Genomic DNA, 27,623 nt, shown 5'->3' with positions numbered 1-27,623 from the left:
GGGTCTGTGGGCACAAGCATAAGAAAGGCCTGTGTCCCAAGCTAGATAGCCCTGGGTGGGATCCTGCCTAATTTTGGAGCAGCTTGGCAAGGTGATGTACCTGTGCTGATGCCACCGCAGGGCCAGAAGCTAGTGCTGCACTGCAACTGGCTCGCTCCTTACCAGGAGTATCGCAACCAGCACCAGCCCCCTGACAAGACCTTGGAGCACAACTCAGCCCTGCCTCCATGGTTGCTGCACCAGAGTGACAGAGATCCAACTGCACCACGAGACAGCACCATCAGCTCATCAACACAGCGACCAGGATCCACTATGTTGTTGTGCCGGCCCAGGAAGAACCTCCACGTTTTCAATATGGACTGCCATCCCGACCAGCAAGGGGAGCCAGACCAGCACTGCAGCTTCAGGTTCTCGGCCACACCATCATCGACAACTGCCCTTTTATTTTAGGGACTGTGCTGACTGAGTCTTTTCTTATTGAGGCAAAAAGAACTAAGGAGGGGGTAGTGCAGCGGAGAGGCCCTATGAATTAGGAGACTGCTATAAAAGTAAGGTGCTTTGAATGGAAACTCTGCTGTACAATTGTTCTGATTGAGACTGTGTGTATAGCACTGACCAATCGTAACGTTCTGTTTCAATGTTTCTTTTGCATGAATGTTAGAAAATTATGCAATTTGTCTCAGCCCTGAATTTGGGGGTGTTGTCTCGAGGGGATGTTACTGTTGGTTTAGGTTTGGGTACCACAGAGCTATAAGGAGCCCTCATGAGCTACACAGGGATGTATTTGGACCATATAAAAAGAACATTGTTCCTGTTATTGAACTTGTATTGTTTTGGGTTCTTCAGTAAAGCTTTAGCTGGAGTTTAGCACTTGTCTACGTTACTCTCCACTGCCGCCGCTTCTTGCTAAAGTATGTTGTACCCTTGCCATGAGTGAGCTAGAAATAAGAGCATCTGTGTATGACATGTAGAAATGTTCATGTCACAGAATAACTTGTGCTGTGATTTTAATAAAATCTTACAACTGGAGGGTATTCTTGTTTGTTGCTGCTATGACTTATTCACTTCAAGAGGCACTTGAACACCCATATGCTGCATTGATCTTGCAGAATATTTTTTAGTGATTAGGTAGAGTGTGTCTGTCAACTTTTATTCCCTCTACTTGCAGTTGAATGAAATCCATAAATCCCTCCTTGGGGTTCAACTACAGCTGTCCAAGCAAATGACTGAAGTGGCAGGCAAAGTTTGCTATAAATGTTAACAAAGATTTCTTTTTTTACCGGTATACTGGGTGCTGCTTGCATGTTAACAAGGAACATTGACATAACAAATTCCTTTGAATACAGTATACTGCTATAAAGCTTCAGTGCCCCACTATCACATTTTACATTAAAGAGATGCATGGAGTGCCCAAGCAGATGACAGTCCTCCAAATGAATTTTATACTAGTAAAAGGAGACTGTTCTTTCAAAGTATACTTGAGGCGTCATCTTGTTTATTGCTTTTATAAAACAAGGGGTTTGGTCTTTCCTTGTTTTAAGGTCTTTTTTAAGGGTTCTGTCGCTATGCCGTCAAAGAACTCTATGTGCCTTGTTGTTTAATTGCCGGATAAAAGGATTTGTCATCCCAATGAAAGTGACTGACAGAGATTGATTTGTGTCTGTTTACACCATTCTTCCATAGCTTCTTTCAGAAAGTAATGGAGGCAAAGTTTCCATTCATCTTTTAAAAAGTCACACTTTTTTCTCCTCCTTTTATTTCTGGTGTGATCAGGCCTGCCTCTCCACTTTGTAAATCTCACAGATGAAATGTTATTGGTTCTCTTCCAGCAAATCGATTGCAGCAGCTATTTCAAGAAAACTTGCAGCCGTTGAGATAAAGAGAGGAATGTCGTCAGCCCTCTTACCAAGACATTCAGTTTCACTGTCAGTAACTCAGGCTAACGCCACGTTGATTCATTGTGAATTACTCTCAACTGTCTCAGAGCTGTGAAAGGCACTTGGATCCTGAGCTTCAGTTTAACACAATCTTCCCGCTCCTTCATTTACCAGTCTCAGTCTAATAAATAGAGAAGCACAACAAATGGACTCTAAAGTTAATTTAGTTATTATAGAAGTGATCAATGGGTAAATGTGTAAGGGTAAATTACATTATATAAAGCTGAAGCATCCCACAATCATGTAACAAAATTCCAAAATAAAAAAAAAAAAAAACACATTTTATTTATAAATTGAGCATTACTGAATGTGTTATAGTAATGAAAGGTTATAGTATTATGAAGTATTCCACTGTATTTAAAAGTGTTCCTTAAACTGGTTTTAATATTCAAATGTTTTCGAGGCATTTATTCTGAATTATTCCAAATTATTTAAATGATTTAATTTCAAGGAGGTTTTAGAGTTCTCTAATATTTACATTGCTCACTGTGGTTTAACACAATATTTCAGAACTTACAGGAGTTACAGTAACTGTGGTAAACAATGCAAATGTAGTATGCCATTTTACTGCAGTATTGCTTTTTTTAATAACAGTATTCAGAAGCTTACTGTTGTATTTTTTAATGCATTAACCACAGTTAACTACAGTATTGTTCTATATTTACTGCCTTGTGCAGTAAATTGCTATAGTAAATTGAAATATTTATTATAGAATACAGCAATGCCAAGGTAATGACTTGACCCATTGTGTCTTGGCCCCACCCATCTGTAGAAATCGATACAAGATGTTGGCTGCCTGACAACTCTATATTGGCATAAGGGGCCCCGTCTATATACCACTGATACTTCATTAAAGGCTTGTTGTGTATTGTTGATACTTTATGCATTATTATGTAATGATTCTGTGGGTAGCAGGATGCCGCCCTTTTAGGAGTGTTTATGTATTTCATCTCTGCCCTTTTTAATGACATGAGCTGTGGAAGTGGGAACTTTCTCCTGATGTCTAAAGAAATAAAGTATGGATATAATATAATGTATCATTCTAACAGGAACCTGATTCACCCTGTACACAGTACAGTAACTAACAGTAACTAAAGCTGCTGCAGTTGTGCCTCCTGCTGATGTGGTTCATCCACTGAACGTCCTGTTCAGCTCCCTAGCCATCCTGCATTCTTCAATGACCCCGCTCTCAAGTGTGATGGACCCTCTCCTGCTACCTGGACCAAGGGGAGATTTCATTACAAGTTCAACACCTAAAACATATATATTTTGCCATTGTGGATAAATAGATTTTAATAAAGCGTTTTAAACTGGCACCGCTGACTCACCATTCATCAACTACTGACACTACTAAAAATAAAAAGAACTAGATTTGCTGTTCTAAAAAACTGGGTTTCTGCAATAATGCCAGTACTGGTACCACATTAACCAGTATTTATAGTCACCATTGCATAAACCTTTTTTTATATAATAAAATAAAATGCAAATGTCTCACAGTCATTGTGCATTGTCGCTCAATGCGTCTTCTCAGTGAGTTCTCAGGGAGTTGTCTGGTTAATTCATATTTGGGGTTGTGATCTTAAAAACTACATTCAAAATGAACACACCTTTACCGGGCCATGCTTCTCTTTAAATAACAATCCATTGCTCCTTTTCTTTTGTTTTTCTGTATGATTAAGGACTGTTTCGCTTTCCCAGTGACAATAAGCTTGCAACGGCTTTAACTCTTCAAATAATGCTTTACCATGCTTTCCCAAGTATGTATTTTGCAAAGCTTGTAATCCTGTTATACCACAGTAAACAGGTTTTGCCCTATTACTACATCTGTGTCTGTGTGTGTGTGTGCTCATAGCTACCTCTGCCTTAAAAATGAAGTAGCAGGGTTCCGGAAAATATAATGTTACATGTCCCTGCATGTTGCTACAACAGTATAAATAATGTCCCTGTAATTTTTCTTTTCATTGTTAACAACCTGACAACTTTTTACACTTATAACTTTAAAGTCTGTTTCAAAGCTCTTTTCAAAATGTCCTCTCCAGCTTAGCCAGGACAGCCAGTTCAAAGTTCCCCAGTGTCCCAACATTTTCCTCAAAATCTTTAAAAAGTCCTGGTTTTCAGCCACTTCATGCAGTGCGGAACACTCTAAATACCTTTTGTCAAAATAACATGAATAAGCGCTTTTAGTTTATGGCGCCTGCAGTGAAAACAAACATTATTTGTGTTTTTATGTTATAAAACACAAATTTAATTGACATTACTTTTTTTGTTCTTTGGCTGCATTTTATAATATATTGGAGTGGCACAGCCCTTAACAGTACGCTAGTCGGGAGGTGGCGGTTTACATTTTACATTTTTAATTACACTGATACTAGTTGCAAACAGAAGTGTGACTCCATCTGCTGGACAGGAGTAGAAATTCATGCAATTTGGTTTGCCCCTATATCCTTTGCTATATAGCATTGTACCAAGCATCTGGTGTGTGTGCTCAGTAAGCAGCTTCATTTTGCTTATTGAAGGTGTTTGACAGGTGGCACTTACTGGGCACTATGTTCTTATGATCGGACATCGCTGCTTTAGAGTGCCTTAAATTAAATTAGTGATTTTACAAAACTTTAATAAATAAATATATATATATATATATATATATATATATATATATATATAATATATATATATATATATATACACACACACACTACAAAACATGTCAACTTCCATCCATTATCATTAACAATCCTTTACAGGGTCGTGGTGAGCCAGACCCTAACCCAGCAGACACAAGACTACACCCTGGACGGGATGCCAGTCCATCGCAGGGCACTGTACAAACAGAGGGCACTGTACAAACAGAGGGCAATTTAGAATGACCAATCAACCTGAACAGCATGTGTTTGGACTGTGGGAGGAAACTGGAAAAAAACATGTAGACACAGGGAAAACATGCAAACTCCACACAGACAGTCCCGTAGGCAGGAATTGAACCCAGGACCCAGGAGCTATAAAGCAGCAGCACTAACCACCACACACTGTGCCATCCTACAAATTGCCTGAGTGAGTTACTGCTACAAGAGGTGACCAGCTTGCACTCCATAGTAATAGTAGTAAAACGCATAGTAAAAGCATAGCAAAGATTAATAAAGCATTGTTCTCCCCCAGATGTTCTGCCCTGAACTGGTGGATCCCACAGTCTAGAACACATTCCAATTAACCGTGTGGCTCTTCTAGTTGGCACCTGGGCTGAATTAATGTGTAACAAGGTACACACAAAATCATTAAGTACGGGTTTTATAGACGCCAGTTAGCAATAGTGTTTGACTGCCTAGCATTCCCTTGGTTAGTCTAGGATTAGTGTTAATTGGGGTCTGTGAAACCAGCTGATAATGCAGAATATTTCACCTCAGCAGACATGGTGGATTGTATGGTATTTTGAATTTTACCAAATTCAAGTCTGACCACTAGGGGTCTTGCAAGTGCTTCAGATCGTTTTTTTTTTTTTTTTTTTTGCAAAAATCAGCATGATGTACTGTGACAGGGAAAATCCTGTCGCTGGTTATTGTGCAAACGTGCACAATAAAATAAATTTTTAGCTTTGTTTTGTTTTTCTTTATTAACTCTGACACTAGGGCTGCCATTGCTGTACCCTAGTGGCAATACTCTGTCTGCCTCAGTATTATTCAGAGACGACACACGTATGTAACCACTGTAGAACTGAAATAATATAATGCCAAAAAAAACCCAAACAAAACGAAAACTGTTAGAACGGCCATTCAATTAAAAGGCAATTTAACTGAACATATTCTATAAAAAAAAAAAACATCATTGTGACTTAAGATGTGCACTATAGGCCTGTATTTAATTTACTTTCCTCAATCGTCAACAGATTTTTAAAACAAATAAACTATTAGTATAACCCGGGTGTAGGGTTAGTTTTGGTAAGGTCTGTTCTCTGTGTTAGAACTCTACTTTAGTAAAAGCACTGCCTCTTGGAGTGCAATGTGAGTTATGCAAATCTATTGAGTGCACAGGCTATGCATCCACAAGAGGGCACTGCTCCACTAGGTGATACAGTAAATGGCTTGCACACTGAATGCATTTGTCACAGTGTTGGTTGAAGAACTGCAGTTCCAGATTCTGACCCCTGCTGAGACGAGGTTAACAACTATATCTGCTCACCCAGTTGAGTGGCTTTTTGTGCTGTGTTTAAGTAGCTTGTTTGAACAGTGCTGTGCTGAAATGTACACATTTGATCCCTTTTTAGGACTGCCTATAAATGGTTCCAGTGTCAAATTGTGACAAATCTGTTGTGGTTTGTTGATACAGACTACCTGAGAACTACTGTACATTTGAGACCTGCTGTCTGTGACCAATATGCTCATGAACGTTTTTTTTTTTTTTTTCAGATATATATTTTTCATATACAGTTCTCATGGTTATAAGAAATGTGTCAGTACTGAATTGTTTTCTAAAATAATAATTGTTAAAAAATAATATTCCGGGGTTCATGATAGGATAAAGTCACTCCAAAGAGGGTCCCTGTTAGAACCACTGATATAAGATGAAGTAGTGTCAAAAAACTATATTCTGCTTAGCTGCAAGTGACTGGATCTGTCTGGTCGAGTCTCTCCAGCTGTAATACATATAGCATGAGATGTTTCCATTCTGTGAAAGTTGGACATTTTTCTCTTTTTGGGTATTTAAGGATTAGTGTCAAAGAACAACAGCTTGACAGCATTAACATATTTTCTATTGAATGGCATCCCACATAATGTTGCACCCAAAATGTAGAGGCTAGGTATAACTGTGTGCCTTGCTTTATACATATCAAAAACGTATTCATGAATTTTATTGCCATATTCTGTTAGTTTTAACACAGCCTTACTTAAAGTGTGGGGCCCATTTATAAATGAGTTACAAAAATAGATATATGATATACATACACATTACTGTCGGCTTACTACAGTGTGGTTTAGATTTATACAGGTATGAATGTTAAAGTCATATATTTGAGAATTTGTTTTCTTTTTCATAAGCTTGCATGTATGTTTAAAAAAAATCAAAAACACCTCTGGTTTCTTATACCAGCAACTTTTATATATGAACTTGCACAGTCTTCAGTCAGGTGGCATGTCATTACCACTGGAGTGTCAGTTTGCATCTCACAGTAATCGTGAATTCGGCTGAAGAGTTAGAGTTCATATTGTAGAAGTGTAAAACCTGACATTTGCGTCTGTTCGATCAAATTTAAAATCAGTAATGAACCAGCATTCCACAGATTTGTTTACCAGGTATACCACTATCAGTTGAAAATGCATATTATTGTGTGGCACCTTAGAACATGGTTTCGTGTTATTACAGAAATGAGAAAGTGGGCCGTTGTGATTCTATTGCAAGTGACTGTTGCTGTGAGAGTGAAAGTTTAACCGATAGAACAGGCAAATCTGTTTCTGTAATAACCAGGTAAGTATAAGAACAACCCCCTTATCCACATAACAATTGATTTTTTTTCTTTCTGATTCCCATTGTCAACCGTCAAAGTGTCTCGCTGTAAAGGAATTTACAACCTGTGCTGTATTTAAGGCATTAGTGTATTTTCACTATAGCCACTAGATGGCTCTATAGTACTGTTGCTACTTTAAGTCATTATCTGGAGCTTTTTTTTTTCACTTTAACACATTTTCTGTTGATGTTTACTAACACATTACCAAGGGAAAAGGTGAATTATGTATAGTTCTGTCCCAGGAAAAAACTTGCTGGCTGGTATGTAAACTTTGTTAATAACTTTTTTTTTCAGTGTCTTTTCTAAACATTTTGGTTTCTGCAGTGTCAGGTGGTTCTAGTGCTGGTATTTTGTCAATTCAAACTCTGGTTCCTCCTCTTCCTCTCCTCGGTGTCTGATATAGCATTATTCTCCTCACATGTGATGTTGATACATTTCTGTTGTCAGTTTCCTGCCGCTGAGACCACTGATTCCTTCACATCTATTACCTCATATGGCTCGGAATTGTAAGGGCTAGTCAGTTTTCCTTCTTCTTGCCACACAGCACAGTATCACCATGTGCAAGTTTAGCGTCTACAGAAGCATTTTCTTATATTGACTTTAGCTGCATGGTCTCTCCGTCTTCGGTCTTGATATGCAAAGTTCCTCCTTTCCAGGTAATTCTGACATTCTCAATGACTCTGAATGTGTTGAGTGTTGTAGCATGCCAGACACTGCTTTACTATTTCCATTTGTGGGAAAGAATTCCTTCTTTCACAGCCTCTTGGTTTTCACAATTCTCTGACAGGGGCTAGTGGAAACACTGACAGAGTGCAGAAAGTATGGCTATTCTAGATCAACGCAGAAGCATGTCATTAGCTGGTGATGGAGTGAGCTCATAATGAACTCTCAACAGCATTCGATGTATTACAATCAACAATCTTTTTCCGTTTTGTATCAAGGAACGTTAAATTTGGTCTGGTCTTTGGATGTCTTTCTGTGTTTCTTCAAGTGTCATTGCTTTGGGTGTGGTGTGCTGTCCTGTGAAGATAATGTATTCCTCTGCACCCCTCGATGCTTTTGGACTTTGAAGCAGCTTGTCAGCCTCATTCCAGACATACAGACCTTGAAGTGATATGGCTGTAACCGTAGGCCCCATTGCTCAATGTACATGTGGTTAGATTTTTCCATGTTAACTGGAGGCTTGTGGTCTTTGACCAGTGTGAATTGGCTGCCATAGATTTCTGTGCTACACTATAGACACTATATATTATTAAAAGTAGACAGCACAATATCACATCCCTCCTCCCATATGGAAAGAACACGTTTTCAATATATTATAAATATATGCAATGTATACCGTTTTATATGTTACGTATACACATCACATATCCATATATTAATGTACATATGTTCTTATGGTGTTTTAAATATAAGAAAAACAGGTACATGCATGATCAAAATTAATGATATCATGCATCTTAAAAAGATAGATGAATGTGTGTGTGTGTGTAGAGGAATATGTTAAAAATGTTCACAAAAATGTTGTACACGTTTATATACAAAATTGCGAGTTAATGCATTAATTCCAAATATGAAAATAACGAGAATAAGATTTTTTTCTTTATTTATTAAAAAATAATAATAATAATATATTATATATATATATATATATATATATATATATATATATATATATATATATATATATATATATATCAATTTATATTTTTTATCATACAACATACACATTTATGTAAATAACATAAAATCACTTTCTGCTTAAAGCTGCTTTTTACCTGCAAAGCGTAGATCAAACACGCAGGTCATATAAGATACAAGATAGCTTAGTTACACAAGACACAAATAAAGCTACCGTAGAACCTATATTATCTTATTGTAACATTTTACCAGAGAACAACCCTTGAATACATATGAGATTGTCTATCAGTTACTACAATACACAGGGACATATAAGTGTTTACTCCAGCCTTTATTAACTCCTATCTATATATCTTGTGCGGTCTTTTCTGTAAAGGACAAACCCTAGGAATTATAGTTATATGAAAGTGTCATAGTGCCGTATTTTATATTCTGGTTACAGTGTGTAAGTATATACATGTGTTATATAAATTGTGTGTATATTCTAATAGTTATTTTCACATTTTTCATAATTGGACAATGGATAATATATTAACATATGTAGTCATCTGTATAAAACCTTCACCAAGATTATAAAAAACACATTTAAATTATGAAATAACCATATATTTAAAGTATAAAAAAACACACATTTAGATTATATATATATATATATATATATATATATATATATATATATATATATATATATATATATATATATATATATATATAAAGTATTAAAAACACACATGTCGATTATAAAAAACATATATTTAAGGTATTAAGACACACAGCATGTAAGCGTAACATATATTGCTTTTTATATACGTGATATTTAAGTTCTTTCCGTATGGGCTTCCTGTGTCCTCTTTGGTCAGTGCAGTTTCTACAGTATGCCCTGGTAGGTACTACATAATCCATAATAGTGCCAAGCATGTATTAATTCCCACCTGTATGGAAGGACCTGTTTCAATGACCACTATGGGGGCATAAATAAACTATTCCATGTGACATTAAAAAGTGCACAGAAAATCTGAAATTTAAGAATGTAGAAACACGGGCCTATATGCTATTTAACATGGGTGCCGCTTTTAGCATTTATGTCACTTAGATTGATTATTGCCTGTGGAGTGAGTACATGAGCTCCACAGGCAATAATCTGACCTGCCAGTACCTAAGGAGGTCTTCTACGAGGTGTAATGCTTGTTCCTAAGGTAAACAAAGTAACATGAAATACACTGCAAATGTTCTCCTTGAAACATTGACTCATCATCCGCTGTGGTTCAGCCCACTGAGACAGGCTTATGACAGAACACTTCTGCATTGTGCCAATGTCAATGAAAACTGCTAGAATGTAGCACATATTACACAAGCCCGTGGTGTTGTCAAAGGGGGATTCAATTTAGTTTTTGTTCAGGTATATACGTGTGCTGGATCTCTTCACCAGTAAACCATATTAAAACCAACGTAGTCTCACAAGTTACATTTGCAAATACTGATGGGGCAAAAAGAAAGCCTGGTAGTTATCACAGTCTACCACATGTTAGATAACATGCCAACAGCTCTTATCCAATCTAGGTTGTACAACGTATCGCTGTTTTAAATATAAGCCATACAAAGTTGTGCAGAATGTTTTTGCAAAGATTGCACAAACCCTTAGTCAATAGACGTAATCTATCAGAATGCATCACACATACAGCATTGTGCACAGAGATGAAATACACCCACTTTAGAATGAAATCCAGGTGAATGAAAAGATCATAGAACCTGAATGGGGAAACAATATCTTGAGCCTTACTACCCATACCCAGGATGTAAATTTTACATATATTAAAAGTTCTTGTGTTTACATATGTGTTCATATATAAATTATATGTGGATTTGGTACAAAATAGGCCAGATTTTGTAATATTTTTCATATATGAAATATATCCATATATGTTTTTTTTAATCTAAATATCTGTTTTTTGTAACCTAAATACACACACACACACACACACACACACACACACACACACACACACACACACACACACATATATATATATATATATATATATATATATATATATATATATATATATATATATAATTAACAAAGGTTAGACCTGTAAATTTATTTAAATATAGGCCTTCATTTGGTGAACATTTTCTAAGTATAAATGTGGAATAAGCAGAACAGCTTCTGCCAGTTTCACTTTGTGTCTTTTCATTAAAATGTTTCCAATCTGGACATTTAATAAAATATGAGTTTACATTTAGATGAATGAAACAAAAACAATCGAAAATAGAGTAATGTTCAGGCCAGCACTGGAGAATGCAGAACCCGAGCATTTCTCCCACACCTGACAGAGTGTACCATTGTTATTGGGGTGTAGATGTTTTTTTTGGTGTTGTGTTTTTTTTGTTTTTGTTTTTTTTAAAGGATTGCTACTGCATAACAATTGCCAAGGGGATTTTCATGATGCAAGCTGTGGTCAAAGCAGCAGGGCTTTTCTTTTGTATCTGATCTAGTGCCTGATCAAAATATTAAATGTACAAAAAGTCACGTTTTGAAAAGTAGTAGCCCTTTAAACATGCCTAAAAAGGGACACATTAAAGAATAAACCTGTATTAAAATGGTTTAGTTAAACAAGAGACAATTGAGGCTTATCTTTCCCTGCCATCATCCTGCATTCTAGAAAATTTTATATTTATTCAAGGGTTGTTCCTTAGTAAAATGTTACAATAAGTGCTAAGGTAGCTTTATTTGTGTCTTGTGTAACTAAGCTATCTTGTATCTTATATGACCTGCGTGTTTGATCTACGCTTTGCAGGTAAAAAGCAGTTTTAAGCAGAAAGTGATTTTATGCTATTTACAAAAATGTAAATTGATTTTTTAATTATTTTTTTTAATACAGAAAAAAAATCTTGTAATTCTTATTCTCGTTATTTTCATATTTGGAATCAGTGCATTAACTCACATTTTTGTATATAAATGTGTACAACATTTTCGTGAACATTTTTTTATGTATTCCTTATTTACTCTATCTGCCTATATACACACACATTCATCTACAATTATTTTTTTTTACGGCATACTAATCAAGTTGCATGACATCATTAATTTTGGTCATGCATGTTCTATAAACAGGTTCTATAAATGGAATGTATTACAACTGCATACATGACATGCTTAACATGGAACAAAAAGTTAGACATACACATCCTTATAAACTTTATTGCTTTTTTTTTATTTCTACACCTTTTTTTGTAAATAAACACAGAAATAAAAATACATCATATTTGCTCAAATGTCCAAAACTAATTCCTTCATAAGGGTGCATATTTTACAGGAATATATTAAACACCAACCCACTTTGAAATAACTATTTTTAAAACATAGTAACATAATGCTATATACTATACGTACTAAAATCGACCATGTCAGCCTTTATCATGCCATTAAAACTGCTGTACAAACTGCAATTGAGTTTCAAATACATGCAGCAGTAAACAATAAAAAAAAAATGAAAACAATATCTTCTGGTTAAGGAGTTTATGTCCCTGATAGAAAAGAAAAAACATTTAAGCTTTGTAAGAATTTAGTGAAAGGTGAAATTGTATTTTAAGGTAAACTACTCTAAATCCAATAAAATATTTCACATGTGGTTATTAATCTCTTCATCTCAGTAGCCTTCATCTATAGGTTGGTTTGAAGTATGAACTACTGGTGCTAATGTTCCAAAAACATAATTTCAAAGATAATTTTTTATGCTAATTCAACACCACTCAATCCCATTTGCTCCTCCCCCATCTAATTATAAAGGCATTTCATATTTCAAACTGTAACAATGAAATGTTCAGTGAGCCTCCTTAGAAATAAGTTCCTGGCAGGTATTCTTGTTCCGGAAGAGCAGATTCGAGCGTAGGGGTGTTGAAAACCTCTGTAGTGTCTGTTGCAGCAGTGGGTAGTTCTTCACTAAAGTCTAAAAAAAAAATAAAAAATTAAATTAATGAAAAACATCAGTAATAATGCAATTGTTATTTATGTATACTGTATACACGATGTGTGAATAACAGGTTATTTTTGCAACATATACTGTAGTGTTTCTGTTTTGCATCAGTTGGAGTTCACCATGCTGTCCGGTCCAAGAAAGCGGAAGATTTGTACGTCTACCGACCAGCTTTTTCAAGAAAACTGATGAACATTCCAAGCAGTCCCCTCCCCCTGGTGGTCGTTAGATGCAATTACAGTTAATAACCATCATATGCTCCCTCATGTCTTTTCTTTCTGCATGGTTACCGACGGGGTGTTGATAAGTAAGCGTTTAAGTGTGTGTTGACCAAGGTTCAATCCTCAATCACTGTATTTTAAATTACTGTTAAGGATGCTTCTCAGCTGTAGTAAACGCTGGGAGCTTAGCTACAACTGACTACTGTTGTTCTTTATGTACCTGGCACAACACGAAGAGTCTCCTGAGAGCAGGGGGCCTCCTTCTGCTTGTTCTCTCCCTCAGGACCCACATCCTCAATCAGAAATGCTTCCACAGTTTTACTGCTATTCTGAGAGTACGGCTCTGCATGGGAGGGTTCCCCCTCAACGGGTTCTTGGCTTGACTTCTGCTCTTGGAAAGGGTCTTCTTGAGCTAGGAAAGTTCCCCCTGTGGGAGCAGCCAGTGGAGCACCTTCTTCTTGGGCCTCCTCCTTTAGTGAAGGCTCTTCTGGTGAAGGCTCAGGTTCTGGTGTCTTTTCCCTTCTCCGATACCTCCTGCGCGAGCTTTTCTTTTCCTGCCTCTGTCTTTTCCTCTGACTTTGTCCCCTACTTTAAAAGTGACATCAGAGGGAGGATTGGTTTTAATTAAGCGTTGGTTGCAAGTGCTACATTTGAAAGCAAACTGAAGTGACCAGAAGATGAGGTTATTTAGTTTGTAAAGTTTGCTCCTATGCGTGAAGTAGTGTGAAGGGATTCTACTTGTCCTGCACCCAGTCCAGGTTCTTAGAAGCGCATGTTGACATGACCAAAATGATTCAGTGCCAGGAAAGACCTTGCTAAATCTTCCATTGTTACATCGGGCTGCATCAGATTAGGCTTATTACAGGATATCACGTGTAATAATTCTAGTGAGTTCAGAGCACACTTTGCTAGAAGCTGAACATTCTGAATTGTCTCAGTAAGATAGTGTACCTCTGATAACCGGGACTGGGTGCAGGACAGCTACATTGGCTGGGTTTTCCAATATAAAGAATACTATTAGTGTTTTTAAACAAGCAAAACAAAAAACAAAATGCTAATTTAATTATTCCTACTTAAACCTGAATTGTTTCTTGATAGTTGTTATTTTTTTTTTCCCCCTTTGCAGAAATCAAAAGGAGCTAGCGATTCAACACTGCAAATATTGTCTCCAAGAATATGTATTATGTAAACAATACAGTATGTGGCATAGCAAATACATGTACAGCCTTTATGTATTCCATAAATAAAATTAATTTGACAGCTGGTTTCACAGACATGGATTAGTATTAATCTTGGAACTCTTTCCCAAGGGGAACATGAGGTAATCCAAGGTGAGTGCTAATCGGGGTCTGTGAAACCTGCCATGAAAGCTAACTTGAATACAAATAAATTGACTAAAGAATGTTTTTTGATTATATATAGACACAGCAATCTTCTCCTCTGGTTTGTTTGTTCAATCAGAGTTACCATGGAGTTCATGTATTTTGGTCAGGAGCAATACAAATAAATGGTTGTACTATATTTGTTTTTTCCAGGACCATTTCAGGGCCCTTGTTTTTCAAGTGCATAATTCTTATCCCCAGTGTCTATGTCTGCCCCTGTGCAAAGCAATCATAAAGTCTGTAAAGCAATCATAAAGTCTGAACTTTAAAGAGCTCCATTATAAATTAAATGTAAAGATCTAAAACATTTAATTGAAAATGTTAAAAAAAAAAAAAAAAAAAATTACATAAGCAATTTTAGAAAAGATAGATTTTTTTTTTAATTTCAAACAAAGTTAATTATAAGAGACTTCAACACATCACTGGTCCTCTGGTGATGAAAATCTATTGTGTCGCTTTTAAATTAATTCAGGTTCTCAAATATTTCAGCTATCTTGGTTAAATTCTGTCCAAATGGGAAACACCTGTTATAAATCAAGGGCTAATATAAGTTATTGCAAAAACTAAATACTTTGGAAATATTTTTTTTTCTCTCTTGAGGGTGCTTTGAAACACAGAAATATTTCCAAACCCTCCTTAAAAACTCCAGAAAAAGTTCAATTGATCAAAACAGGCTTTAAGTAATTGTTTATGAATAGCTCTTGGAGTAAAGAAACGGGAACAGTACACAAGTTGACTGAGTTTATATAAAACTAAAGAAACTTCTTGCTTTGGCAGACAAATATTTTGAGTCATTCTTTAATTAATTCTTATTTTTTTGCAAGGAGAAAAAAACTAATATTAATTTTACAAAACGAAAAACAACATTTGAAAGTTCTTAAGAGGATTTGAAATATATAACTTAGTTGTGTGGTTCTAGTTTTGTAAAATGAACAGGTGTTTTACCTCTTTCAAAAAATAGGAGTTAAAAACTGAAGTAAACCCTTTGAAAATCTGGCCCTGTGTGACTTTGTCTGACAATCCCTGTGTCTATCTACATTATATTCCAATTTACCCATGAACCCACTGGTAAGTCTCCTTCTCTTGAGCTTCTGTCTTTCGTTTCTTGAGGAGGTCTCGATCTCTCAACCGACTGGATATCCCACCTATAATAAAATACAGCTTCTACTGTAAATATATGTTTCCAGTAGTCTTCATGCTTCCAGGCATGATACAACCATATAGTATTATATTGTGCAATTCTAGATTTGTAATTTTCCCCCAATTAAAAATATACCATATTTTTTTACAATCAGCACTGTAAATGTGCAATTAACATTTTTCTGTGCTTACATTTACAATAAATTTTCCAGTACACTTTTCCAAACATAAGCTATTTACTATATTTTACTATGCTTTCAATATAACTTACTACATTTGCTATGGTACAGTATTTTAAGAAGCATATGTTTAAAAGAAAACAGTATGTAAATATATTTGTTATTAAAAAGAGAATATATTTATTCATTTAAAATTAAAAAAATGTGTTTCTGGTTTTCAGTTTATTGCAGTTAAATACGCCAACTTTATTTACAGCGCCTGTTTTATGCACAAATGGAAGTATTTTCAAAAATTTTCTCCAGCCTTTAATTAACTCTTACTTTTGAAAGATGAAAAACTCTTGTTAACGTTACAGAACTAGAAACAACTCATTAATATAGCAAGGTAGCTTGAGAACTCTCAGGATCACTTCTTGGAAATGTCCTCTTTTCAGAAAATTGGAGTTAAAAAAAACTGGAGTAAACACTTTGAAAATATGCCACATTAGTACAACTTTTTCACAGCTTTTATTGCTAGTAAAACTTTAAAGAACACTTCACTACAAAATCCATACACTTGTCTTTAAGCTATGGACTTCTATATATTAACATCAACTATTCATTAATATTATAAAACAATAAATACTAGGCATTGCAATCCATAACATTGTAAATGACAAATCCTTTTGACATTTGCCTCATTCGTTTTGTATTACTAGCAATTTCTTTGTGACCTATGTTTGTGCGTGTATATAAATTATACAATAAAGTGCTCTAGTTTCCTAGTATTGTAGTTACCTTGATTATCACTTGGGTCATCACGTTTTGAATATCTCTCCATGTTGTTCTCCCAAATAAAAAGGTTCTTTCACAATACTTTTGTTGAAGAGAAGTGAACAAGCAGCTTTTCTGTCATTTCTCTTTTTCCAGACGTTTGACACTCCCGCCCAAACATTTTTATCTGGTTTAACCATTAACCCAGCATTTGAAGTGTGTTAACAGTTTTCTTCTTATCATATTTGGAAAGGTGGGTGATCTGGCACAGCAAAGGAAAAGTAAACCAGTGGGTATGCTGTTGTCTACAACTGTGGCCAAAAGTTTTACATCACCTCAATAGAACTAACAAATTTTGCTTTATAAAGTCGAATGAAACCTGATGAATAATGTTATGTTAACATATTGAATTATATACTGTTTTGTCATTTTCCATATACTTAATGAGACACTGTCGAAAATGGAAAAATTTGACATTTTGAAATCTAACATGAAATACTGCACTACTATTATGGTAGACTTTTGCAATATCATTTTGTAGTTTCTTTGATTAAATGATGTATAGCATTTGATTATAGATGTACAGTGTTTTTTTTTTTGTTTTTTTTTTTTTTTCTCAATCCTAAAATTCTAGGTGATGCAAAACGTTTGGCCATAGCTGTAGTCGCTGAAGCAGTAAGTGTGTTTTCAGTATTCGCAAGCACATGCAGTACACATGTCTGCCATTACAAACAGGCCTGTCAAAAAATAAGCAACCCACTATTTAAAGCAAGCTAATTTAGCTTTTATTTATGGATTGGCCACTTTATATTCCTGGGACACAGTGATGAGAATGGAACAGAAAGAGACATGTATTTATGTATTTCTTATATATTTTGTGTCACTGTTTCTGTTCTTGAGGATATTTGGCATGTTTATAAAGTCTCCAGCATATTTTACCTTTACGGCAGTATATGCGCAAGCCAGATCAAGTGGCCTGTAAGGAGGCAATATGAAAATGACCAATGGCAATAACAATGGCAACATAGTGGCACAACAATGACCTGTCACACTGGATTCATTTGTGTTTTTTGGCAATATATTTCTGTGAACTAGATGGTACCTTTGCTTACAAATATAAAGATGCTTTGGCTGATCCTGTCTACATTACATATATTTATGACAGGCAACTAGAACTGAAGAGCAGCTCCTCAACTCAAAGCACCTTAACACACACTTAACACAACACATACTCAAAGCACCTTAACACACACTTAACACAACACATACTCAAAGCACCTTAACACACACTTAACACAACACATACTCAAAGCACCTTAACACACACTTAACACAACACATACTCAAAGCACCTTAACACATACTAAACTCAAAACATACTCAAAGCACCTTAACACACACTTAACACAACACATACTCAAAGCACCTTAACACAACACATACTCAAAGCACCTTAATACATACTTAACACAAAACACACTGCAAATATCACAAAAAGGTAAGAGAAATAAAATGTAATCTGAAGCTACTTCATCTTAGAATTAGCCACAGCAGTCTAGATCAGTTTCATGATTATTAAACTGTATCATTTCTAAAAACAGACTTTATATATTTTGGTTTCATTTTTCTATTGCAGAAAAATGGCCCACTTTCTTTTTTTTTTTTTTTTAGAGAAAGCCTGTCCCCTCATGTTCTGTAATGCGCCCAGTGGCCAACTAAATTCAATTCAGATGATGTCTACCAAGACGAAAATGCAAACTGGTCTACATCGCAGACACTGGAACCCTAACAGGTACTTGTTTCAAGATTTTGGCTTTGTTGGACCTTAGCGCGAACACATTAGCTGCCATATGTGCTGCCAACCTGCAGTCAATACATCTCGTATCAATAAAACATACTACCTAGAATGCATAGCAGCATGACTCAGCAGATTGAGCTATCAAGTAAACCAAGCCTCCTGGGTCTCCTACAGTATCCCCTTTCACCAACAGAGACAGCTGTGCTGGTGGGCCTTTACTTTCACACACCCAGATGGTCCCATACTGATAAAGTCAGGCATGTTACAAAAAATAGTTAAGCTACAGTATTACGTTGCTTGGTACTATATTTTTTAAACATTAACAGTTACATTTCTATTTAACAAAAATACAGCTACCGAGGGAGAGCGACTCCAGTCGCTAGTGTTAGAGGGAGACTACCTGCTGCTCCCACTATCGCCGCAAGGGGGCGATTACCCACTGCCACTATCTCCACCACCAGAGGCAGACTACTTGTTGCTCCCACCTTCACCACTACAGGAGCTGAAGTTAGCTTCCACGGGTCAGCTCCTGCCATCACCTCCCGAGGGACTGCTCCTGCCATGTCCTGCAAACCCTAAGGCTGCCAAGCCTGCACCGCCTAGGGCTGCCGAGCCTGCAACACCTAGGGCTGCCGAGCCTGTAAAGCCTAGGGCTGCTGAGATTGCCAGCAGCATAATTGCTGGAGTACACTGTGTCACGCGCTGAGAGCAGCATAACTGTTGCCAGCACCACCACCATGTCTGGAGTGCGCCACACCGCTGTTAGCATTGCTGCTGCCAGCGTTGCCACTGGAAGCATTTCCGCTGCCAGGATCGTCTTTGCTGGAGGAGCCAGCCTTGCCGCTGTCAGCATTACTGCTGACAACATTGCTATTGGCGATGGAGGAGGGCCTCACACCATGGCCGCCTGTGGGTCCATTAGTAGCTCCAATCAGGGGCCAGGACCCGGACCAAGACTTTTCGGTCTTTAAGGGGGGAGGTGGTCTTTTGAGGCCATGTGTGCTATGCACAAGGGGGGAGATGTGTGTTGGGGTACACCCCGGTCCCTGTGCGTATTTTGTTTATTTTGCATTTCTGTTGTAGTATTATTATTGAAATCTACTATTTTATTTGTGTTTTTAGTTTTATGATTTAATGTACTTTGGCAGAGATGATGTTTGCTTCTTGTCTCTGCCAGACTACATCTCATGCGAATGTTTGGTTGGCAGCTAATGAGTTATTGACAAATTGGCTGTTGGCCACACAGAAGAGAAAACTTGTGAGAAAGCACTTTAAACCAGCACGTTACTTACTTGGTTCACTGTTTTGTGTGTCTGTCTGTTTTGGCCACCGTGCCGTTTTGTTTTTGTAAAGTGTTTTGTTTTGTTAAAACCTTTTACTTAATTAATAAATGTGTGCAGCTGCGCTTCCTACCTCGTAGAATTGTGTCTCTCTTCCTGATCTGACGTCACCACAAAGCCATCCTTGTCACAGGGTGTTATTGAGATTTTCTAACTTCTTTTTAAGCTCATGCATGCCTACAAAAACTAATATTCAATAGAATAATTACAGTGTTTTTTATGTCATATTGTATTACATTAGCAGTTCCTATGTAAGTTACAAGCTTTAAACAATACAATATTGTAGTATTTATCACATCTCATAATAATGCTAAACAACTTATTTAAGACTGAAGATGGTGCAATGAACAATGACCTTAACATAGGCTGTGATACACATAGGATGTGATACACATGAAAATAAATAAATAAATGTGGCAATAGACAAGTTAATTCTGCAAATATACCCCATGGTAGTTCCATTAAAAGTGAAACAATTGACACTAAATATTACATTTTGGCTTTCCTTTGTAGGCAAAATTGCCATGTTGTACATCTTTGCTCCTTAGAAAGTGCACCAGGAATAAGTTACCCATAAGTTAGCATGTGACTGAAGTATGTACATACATACAACCTCCCCTATTTAGTTTTACATATACCTAGAGAACCACTCATCCACTTGTGACAAAACTTGGTTACAAAACTTCTTTACAAGTTATTGAGATCATCAGAATGTGAGGAACCAGTCTGTGGATATAGGTCATCGTGATCTACTTTTAACTATATTTCTGTACTGTATTTTTAGCTATGGCAAGGAGTATATGTCACTGACATATTTGTTTTCTCCTGTAGTATTTAATATAATATATAAAAAAGAAAGTACACAGCCAGCTGATGTGAATACAATTTCTAGAATTAATTTCTAGAATCAAGCTATGCGCTTTAGTTTGTTAAGCAGAGGTGAAATATATGGCTAGCCATTTTATTTTAAAGATTCTGGTCTCTGTTTATAATAACCCTTCCAATTAAATAAAATGATTTAACTTGCTGTTATGTACTGAAGGAATATTTTGCTGGAGTTGGACTCAAACCTACAGGTATTAGGTGAAAAGTATTAACTGATTACTCCAGGGAGCCAATGATAAATCTATCATTTATAAACCTCCATGTTCAAGCAACTGTCATCAGAAATATTAGGGGTTAATATTGAATCTCAGTCCCTAAACCTTGTCAGCAGATGGCTTATTATGAGTGGAGAAGGCATGGGGTTGCAGTTGAAAGCTTATTGATATGCACATCCTTTTTTCTGTTAAAAGGTATCATACTGGAATGGGATCAGTTGCCTCCCCTGTTGGATGGAAATGGAGAACTATGTATTTAGTGCCTGCACACCACACAAATAAATGCTGTCTGATTGCATAACAATTATTATAGAACACAAAAAAAGTTATAAAACATGATAAAATAATACATTTTTATGACAGGAAAGAACCCACAGTTATAGCCCCATGATGGCATTGCAATGCATGCAGTAACCCATTCGAATCCTCCCTGCTCTTCTGAATTGTTTTTTTTAAGGAATACCATCTACAATACCTGTTCAATATCTTATGGGTGATTTTTAATTCTCTGTTGCTGTTTCTGCTTACCAATTTCCTTTTTAAAACACTGGGTTTCCTTCTGAACTAACTCCTAAAATCTGAGATGTAAAACCAAGGTCCTGTTGTAAGTGATTCTGCAGCAGCAGTTGTTGATTCATAGTTCACCCCCTAGTCTCTAAGTTGCATTGGATAAAAGTGTCTGCTAAATGACTAATAACTCACTAACACTAGCTCCTTCTGGATGAATGCATTATGTAAGATTGTGACCATTAGAATGCCGCCACCAGGATCCTTACCAGATATAAAAAACGTGAACACATCACCCCCCGTCTTGCCAGCTGAACTGGCTATCTGTAAACTACTTTCAAAATTCCCCTGCTCACCTACAATGCCCTTCATCACACAGGTCTTGAATACCGGTACCTCCTTAACCTGCTGACCAGCTATGTCCCTGCCAGCAAGCTGAGGTCCTCTGACTCCCCAGGTAAAAATGCACCACACTTGGAGAACGCTCGTTTAGCTTCACAGGTTCGTGAATCAACTCTCGAGACCCACTTGTTCTCTGTTGCTTTCCATGCTTAAGCCTGATCTGTTATTAGCTGTTATGTCTCTGCTACTTCTGATCTTTCACTGTATCTTCTTATAATTCTATATGACATATGCAACCACAATGTCTTAGTATTCTTTTGTATTTAATGTATTATGCTTTCTTTTTCACTGTATTTAATGTATTATGCATTTTTTTTTTTTTTTTTTTACTGTATCTAACTAAAGCACTTTGTGATGGTGGTCCCTAACCCTATGAAAGACGCTAGATTCATAAAACAAAGTGTTTCCCTGAAACCCTGAAAACTTAGCTACTTAGAGTTAATAGATCTATGGAAAACCATTTACAAGCAATCATTGTTTTTTGTTTGTTTGTTTGTTTTCTTGCTGTGTTTTCTAATTTACTTTTTCTTTCCTTTCAAACAAAATGGGGCAAATTATCTTTTAGTTGAAACTACAATCTGCCCCATTTTGTTTGAAAGGAAAGGGAAATAAACCCAGCCCACTGCACATAGGAACAAAGTATAACAAACTACATGTATTAGAAATATTTAGCTTGATAAATTAACAGAATCTCAAGGCCAACCCATACAAAGAAACCAAACAGGGACCCCTGCTGGTAAAAGACAGTACAGGATTTGCTTTGAACTTCTGGACAGCTAGGGCTTGCAACTGCTCATTGAGTCTGAGGTAGGCATCTTGCTCAAGAGCTAAGATAGATGGATCCTGTTTTCCTGTGTGCTGGAGGGCAGTTACTCATCACTTCACATAATATATATATATATATATATATATATATATATATATATATATATATATATATATATATATATATATATATATATATTCTTAAAACACTATCAGTGAAAAATACAGTTCAAATGAAGTTCCCAGAAACCTGGTTTATAAAATGTAGAGGCAGTGGTATTAAGATCTGCCATTGCTTATATTTAAAATAGACCCAATAGTTTATATTACACTATGAATGGATACTACGGTGTAATTACTGAGCTGTAGTGTCTCAAAATATTCATTGTACCATAGGTGGAATTTTGTGGAATTACCAGATGTCACCACAGGAGGGTGTAGGGGATCTCATAATCAAGATGTATCAGGCCAGGATACAGTACATGTACACCAGTGCACATGCCAGAGGTCAGTGGATTAATAGAGGGTAACAATGGTTTAATAGAGGGTATGGTATCTTACAGTACTGCTGTGGAAAAAACTAATTTTGCTTCATAAAGTCGAATGAAACCTGCTGAACAATGTTACCTTAACATACTGAATTACATACTGCTTTGTGGTTTTCCATATACTTAACAAAAAACTGACAAATTGAAAAATGTGACATTTCGAAATCTAACATGAAATACTGTACTACTATTGTATGATGGCTTCTGGTAGACTTTTGCAATATCATTTTGTAGTTTCTTTGATTTCATGATGTTAAATAAAATATCTAAATTATGTTCATATAATTTTTTTTAGTTATTAATCCTATAATTTGAAGTGTATATCCTCAGCTGTATATACCAGTAGTTAAAGGGAAAGAGTTACAAAAAGTCTGAGAGAACAAGAGTTATGGGAAAATTAAGAGTTTGGAGTTTGTAGACTCCCAGGTGGATATGTGACCCCACTTAGTGCTCAGAGGGAGACCGGGGAAGGAATAAACAAAATGGTCAGCTGTTAGAGGCAGATTATGAAGGGAGGTTTAGAAAGAAGAGGGGTAGAGGAAAGTGCTGGACTGATAAACAAGTGTCGTTCTCATGGGTCACTCAAAGAGCGGGCAGATAGAGACCAAGGGTTCCCCCCTGTTTTCCAGGAACCACTCCTGCATATGTCATGGATGGCTTGGTGGTGACGTCACAGACAGGAAATACACACAGGCAAAGGACTGTGGGGTGAGTCGCAAATGTGAAATGCAGTTAGCCGGATAGCAGCTGTTTTACCTTACTGTGCACTTGATCTCTCTCTCTCTCGTTCCTCCTAACCAACCAACCCTTTCCAGCGCACAGCTGCTGTTTATATTCATGTGGCTGTCCTCAAATTGGCAAACAATTGGCCAGTTTAAAGACAGCCACATTCTACACGAGTATATCTGGCAGGGAAGGTTTTTAATACTAGCTGCTAAACAAAACAACAACAACAACAACAACAATAATAATAATAATAATAATAATAATAATAATAATAATAATAATACAATGTTTTTAACACAAAATACATTTAAATAATACAAATAATAAAATAATAATAATAATAATAATAATAATAATAATAATAATAATAATAATAATAATACAACACAGGCGTACCCCGTCACAGTCAGACTTACATTGCTATACATGTTGTAGTGTAGGGAACCTTTTATCCTGTTATGATTAAACTTACTTTAGCACAAGTTATAGAAAATATAAGAATCTGAGGGTATATGAAGGCAAATGTCTATCTCTCTGTCTGCCAATCTTATATTTTGCCATGTGCATACAGGGGATGTACTGTACATTATGGTGACCTACTTTTTAATGTTACTGATGGCTCTAATTTTACTTCACAGCAGTGGCGGGGGCTGTTGTGTTTGTTTAAGTGGACAACAAATGAATAGGAGGACCAATTTTCAGGACAAACGAATACTAGCAAAGTCTGTTTGTATGGGATGCTTAGTGTTTATCTACGGTCCAGCAAATCTAGTTGTAATGAATCTTGAAAAATATATTCCTTAATAAGAGTATTGAAATCTAGCAGTAAAGGGAGCACCATGTTAGTCTGTCTGTAAATCACACCTACATTTGATATGTAGATACATACAGTGGATATAGGTCAGAGTGATCTTCTGTTACTGATGGCTGTGATAGGGGATGAATGTTGCTGACACAGTGGTGTGCAACACTCATCATTTTAAATCAACACATCACTCATGTACATTACAGAGTAGGTGTGCAAGTTTGTCAAATTTATTTTTGTACAATCATTTTGTACATTGAAATCGGGAAAAGAAACAGATCTGGTGTGAGGTGGCCTTGTCAAAACTCTAAATGAATCCTTTTCTTTAGAGCTAGATGCTATAGTCAAGCAGTCATCGAGATTGTAATATAGGATATTCGCTTGATCAGTTATCTACTTTGGTAAAACAGGCTAACGTGCTAACGAAGGCCCTCTTCTCTAATGATAAGAAGGATGAAGCCATTAGCCGATACAATGTTCATTTTAGCTATGGAGGGTAAAGTTAAAACGTATTTTTGAAACAAGCTATTTTCTAATATGAATTGCATAGATATTGCTAAATTCAACAATTACCAGGAGTATCAGGTGAATAAGATGTGAATGTTTCACTGGAGCAAAAAGCAGGGCCAATGTTTCATACAGCTCTGTCCAAACAAACTGTAGGGATTTAATTTCAAAACGACCAGTGAACAGTAAACTAGAGTCTACCTCCAAACTGTTTACATTGTTACATATTTAAACAAAATCTTAGGAAAATGTGAGACATGTCAATGGGAATATAAAGATAATGTATTTTTTATTTTAAAATAATGAATTTATGAGGAACTTTATCTTTAATGGTTAAAACAATATTGTGGCGTGCATGGGGGAAGGCAGCAGCAGGGCTGGTAGGTGATGTAATCACACACAAAGATATAAGACCGATATACGCTCCTGCAGTGCTATGTTTTAGCGTGAGAGGTCCCGGGTTTGCTCCCGCCCTCCGCCTGTGTGTGGACTGCCTCGCGCTGTGTGATGCGCCTGTCTGCGTTAACCGAGATCGCTACAATATGTATACAGTACTACACCCTACTGGTGCTTCTAAAGGAAAAGGTGTATAGTAGCAGATATAAATAACACAGGTCTCATTCAGTATCATGTGTCATTCACCACAACTTAATGATATCATCAGAAATGCCAAAAACAGCATTCAAAAAAAGATTAGATAAATAAACAAAAGCATAAGGGCCTATAATATTTTTTTAGTTATTATTATTTATTTGTTTTATAAATTTAGTCATTGCCAGTTTTCTACCCAATTTGGAATCACCAATTATGTTATGATTAATCCTGGTTCACTGCTGCAGCCCGTGACTCGGGAAACGGTGACTGACAAACACATCCTCCGAAACCTGTTCCTGCCTGGCTGTCTTTTTTTGCACTGCGGATCCACAACGAAGCCATCAGACCTATAGTGCTGGAGGACAACACAGATCTGAACGGCTCCATTGCAAACCTGCAGGCACCCTACCAGCCACAGGGGTTGCTGGTGTGTGGTGAACAATGGATTGCCCTGCTGACCTAAGCCCTCCCTACCCGGGCGGTGCTTGGCCAATTGTGCACCGCCCCCTGGGAGCTTCTGGTCACGATAGGCAATGGCACAGCCTGGATTTGAATCTGCGATCTTCAGGCTATTGGATGCATCTGGCACTCTACACAGAGCGCCTTTACTGGATGCACTACTTGAAAACTCCAGAGACTGCTTCTTGACTCTTTGATCAGTGCCTGCAGTGTAACCTTTTTTTTCTTTTATCAACAAAAATAATTTGCTTATATTAATTTACAGTTTTTAAGGTGTTGGTTGTGTTTTTTCCACCGGCTTTTGGGATCAATTTGGTGTATTATCTGGTGTTGCATGAAGGTCATTTTTTGTGTCAAATATAAATAATGTTTGGGATTTAATTTTTTGTAAGAATGGCATTGAAAAGCAAAACAATAGTACATCACTCTGAGAGAAGAGTTTTTTTATTTGTATTTTTTTTTTTGTTTTCGCAAACTATTTTAACACGCTATATTTTCTGTAAACCATTGAAATCAAGTTCAGTTCCTAGTTAGCTTTATGAAATCGTAAAACATTTTCAAAGATTATTGGGTTTTTTTAATTTTTTTTTAGCTCAAGTGGTTTTTGAGTTCTTTTGTCTAGTTTAGCACTACACAGACACTATTTCATAATATTAAGACTGTTATTTTCAATTACTTTACAAAAACAACGGTGCTGTGTGTTTTGTTGAAAATCACTAGCATGTCCCTCCTGGTGTTTGGTCTAACTGACCAATTAAGCTTCTGATAAGCACTTAATTGGTCCAGTTAAGTAATTTCAGGTACAGTTGGAACAAAAACCAAGAGGGACAGCGGCCCTGCAGGCCCGGAATTGCACAGCCCTGCATTAAAGAGTACTGATTACTTTAATTGACAAACTCCAAGCTGGTCACACTGTTCAAAAGGATCTCATCGTATTTTACTAAGATTTTTTTCTTTAAACATTTTTCGTCATGTATCACTTTCATACGTAAGTGAAGGTTTTCGGAAAATTAGTGTAGGGAGACTGATACACAAAGTTTGGATCGTTTCTATCATTTTATGTCATACAGATTTACATGTGTGTAATTTATTTATTTATTTATTTTTTTACAATAAACAATCATCACCACTTTTGAAAAATCCTGCATTCTTTTCCTGACTTGTCTCTTGAACTAGATTTTATAAGTACTTTGTGTTTTCCCACCACACACAAGCACACAGACTTTTCAGAACATTGTTGTACTTCATAATATCTTTGTTACATAAGCATTACAGCATTCTAATCAAGGCTATATATTTTAAATAAAGATTTCTAACAATTGTAATAGTTGTGGCAATACAGCAG

At 36.4% G+C, this 27,623-nt stretch overlaps 1 protein-coding gene across 4 annotated transcripts; it reads right to left on the bottom strand.

The window, feature by feature from the left end:
- Positions 1-12,089: 12,089 nt before the first annotated feature.
- Positions 12,090-16,908, bottom strand: LOC121296647 (hemogen-like). 4 transcript variants are annotated; one of them, XM_041222408.1, is made up of 4 exons: positions 16,752-16,908; positions 15,710-15,800; positions 13,494-13,861; positions 12,090-13,025 (listed from the first exon to the last, which is right to left on the bottom strand). In XM_041222408.1, exons 1-4 carry the CDS (start codon positions 16,792-16,794, stop codon positions 12,913-12,915), a joined length of 615 nt encoding a protein of 204 aa, XP_041078342.1. In that variant the 5' UTR covers positions 16,795-16,908; the 3' UTR covers positions 12,090-12,912. The 4 variants fall into 4 exon arrangements, with proteins under 4 accessions (XP_041078342.1, XP_041078351.1, XP_041078359.1 ...); XM_041222417.1 differs by having other exon boundaries at positions 13,494-13,858; positions 16,752-16,907; XM_041222425.1 differs by having other exon boundaries at positions 15,722-15,800; positions 16,752-16,907.
- Between the last annotated feature and the right edge of the window lie 10,715 nt (positions 16,909-27,623).

Source organism: Polyodon spathula, chromosome 2 (genome assembly GCF_017654505.1).
Source record: "Polyodon spathula isolate WHYD16114869_AA chromosome 2, ASM1765450v1, whole genome shotgun sequence".
Classification (NCBI taxonomy): domain Eukaryota; kingdom Metazoa; phylum Chordata; class Actinopteri; order Acipenseriformes; family Polyodontidae; genus Polyodon; species Polyodon spathula.
Note: the sequence above shows the minus strand (reverse complement) of the source record. Positions and strands in the feature narration are given on the sequence as shown.

Bases quoted from the DNA above. Each gene is read 5' to 3' on its own strand.
- LOC121296647 (XM_041222408.1), bottom strand. From the start codon at position 16,794: ATGGAGAGATATTCAAAACGTGATGACCCAAGTGATAATCAAG. The intron at 13,862-15,709 runs GTAAATTGGAAT...TCACTTTTAAAG, and splicing joins ACTTACCAGTGGGTTCATGG to TAGGGGACAAAGTCAGAGGA. The intron at 13,026-13,493 runs GTACATAAAGAA...TTTTTTTTTTAG, and splicing joins GACTCTTCGTGTTGTGCCAG to ACTTTAGTGAAGAACTACCC.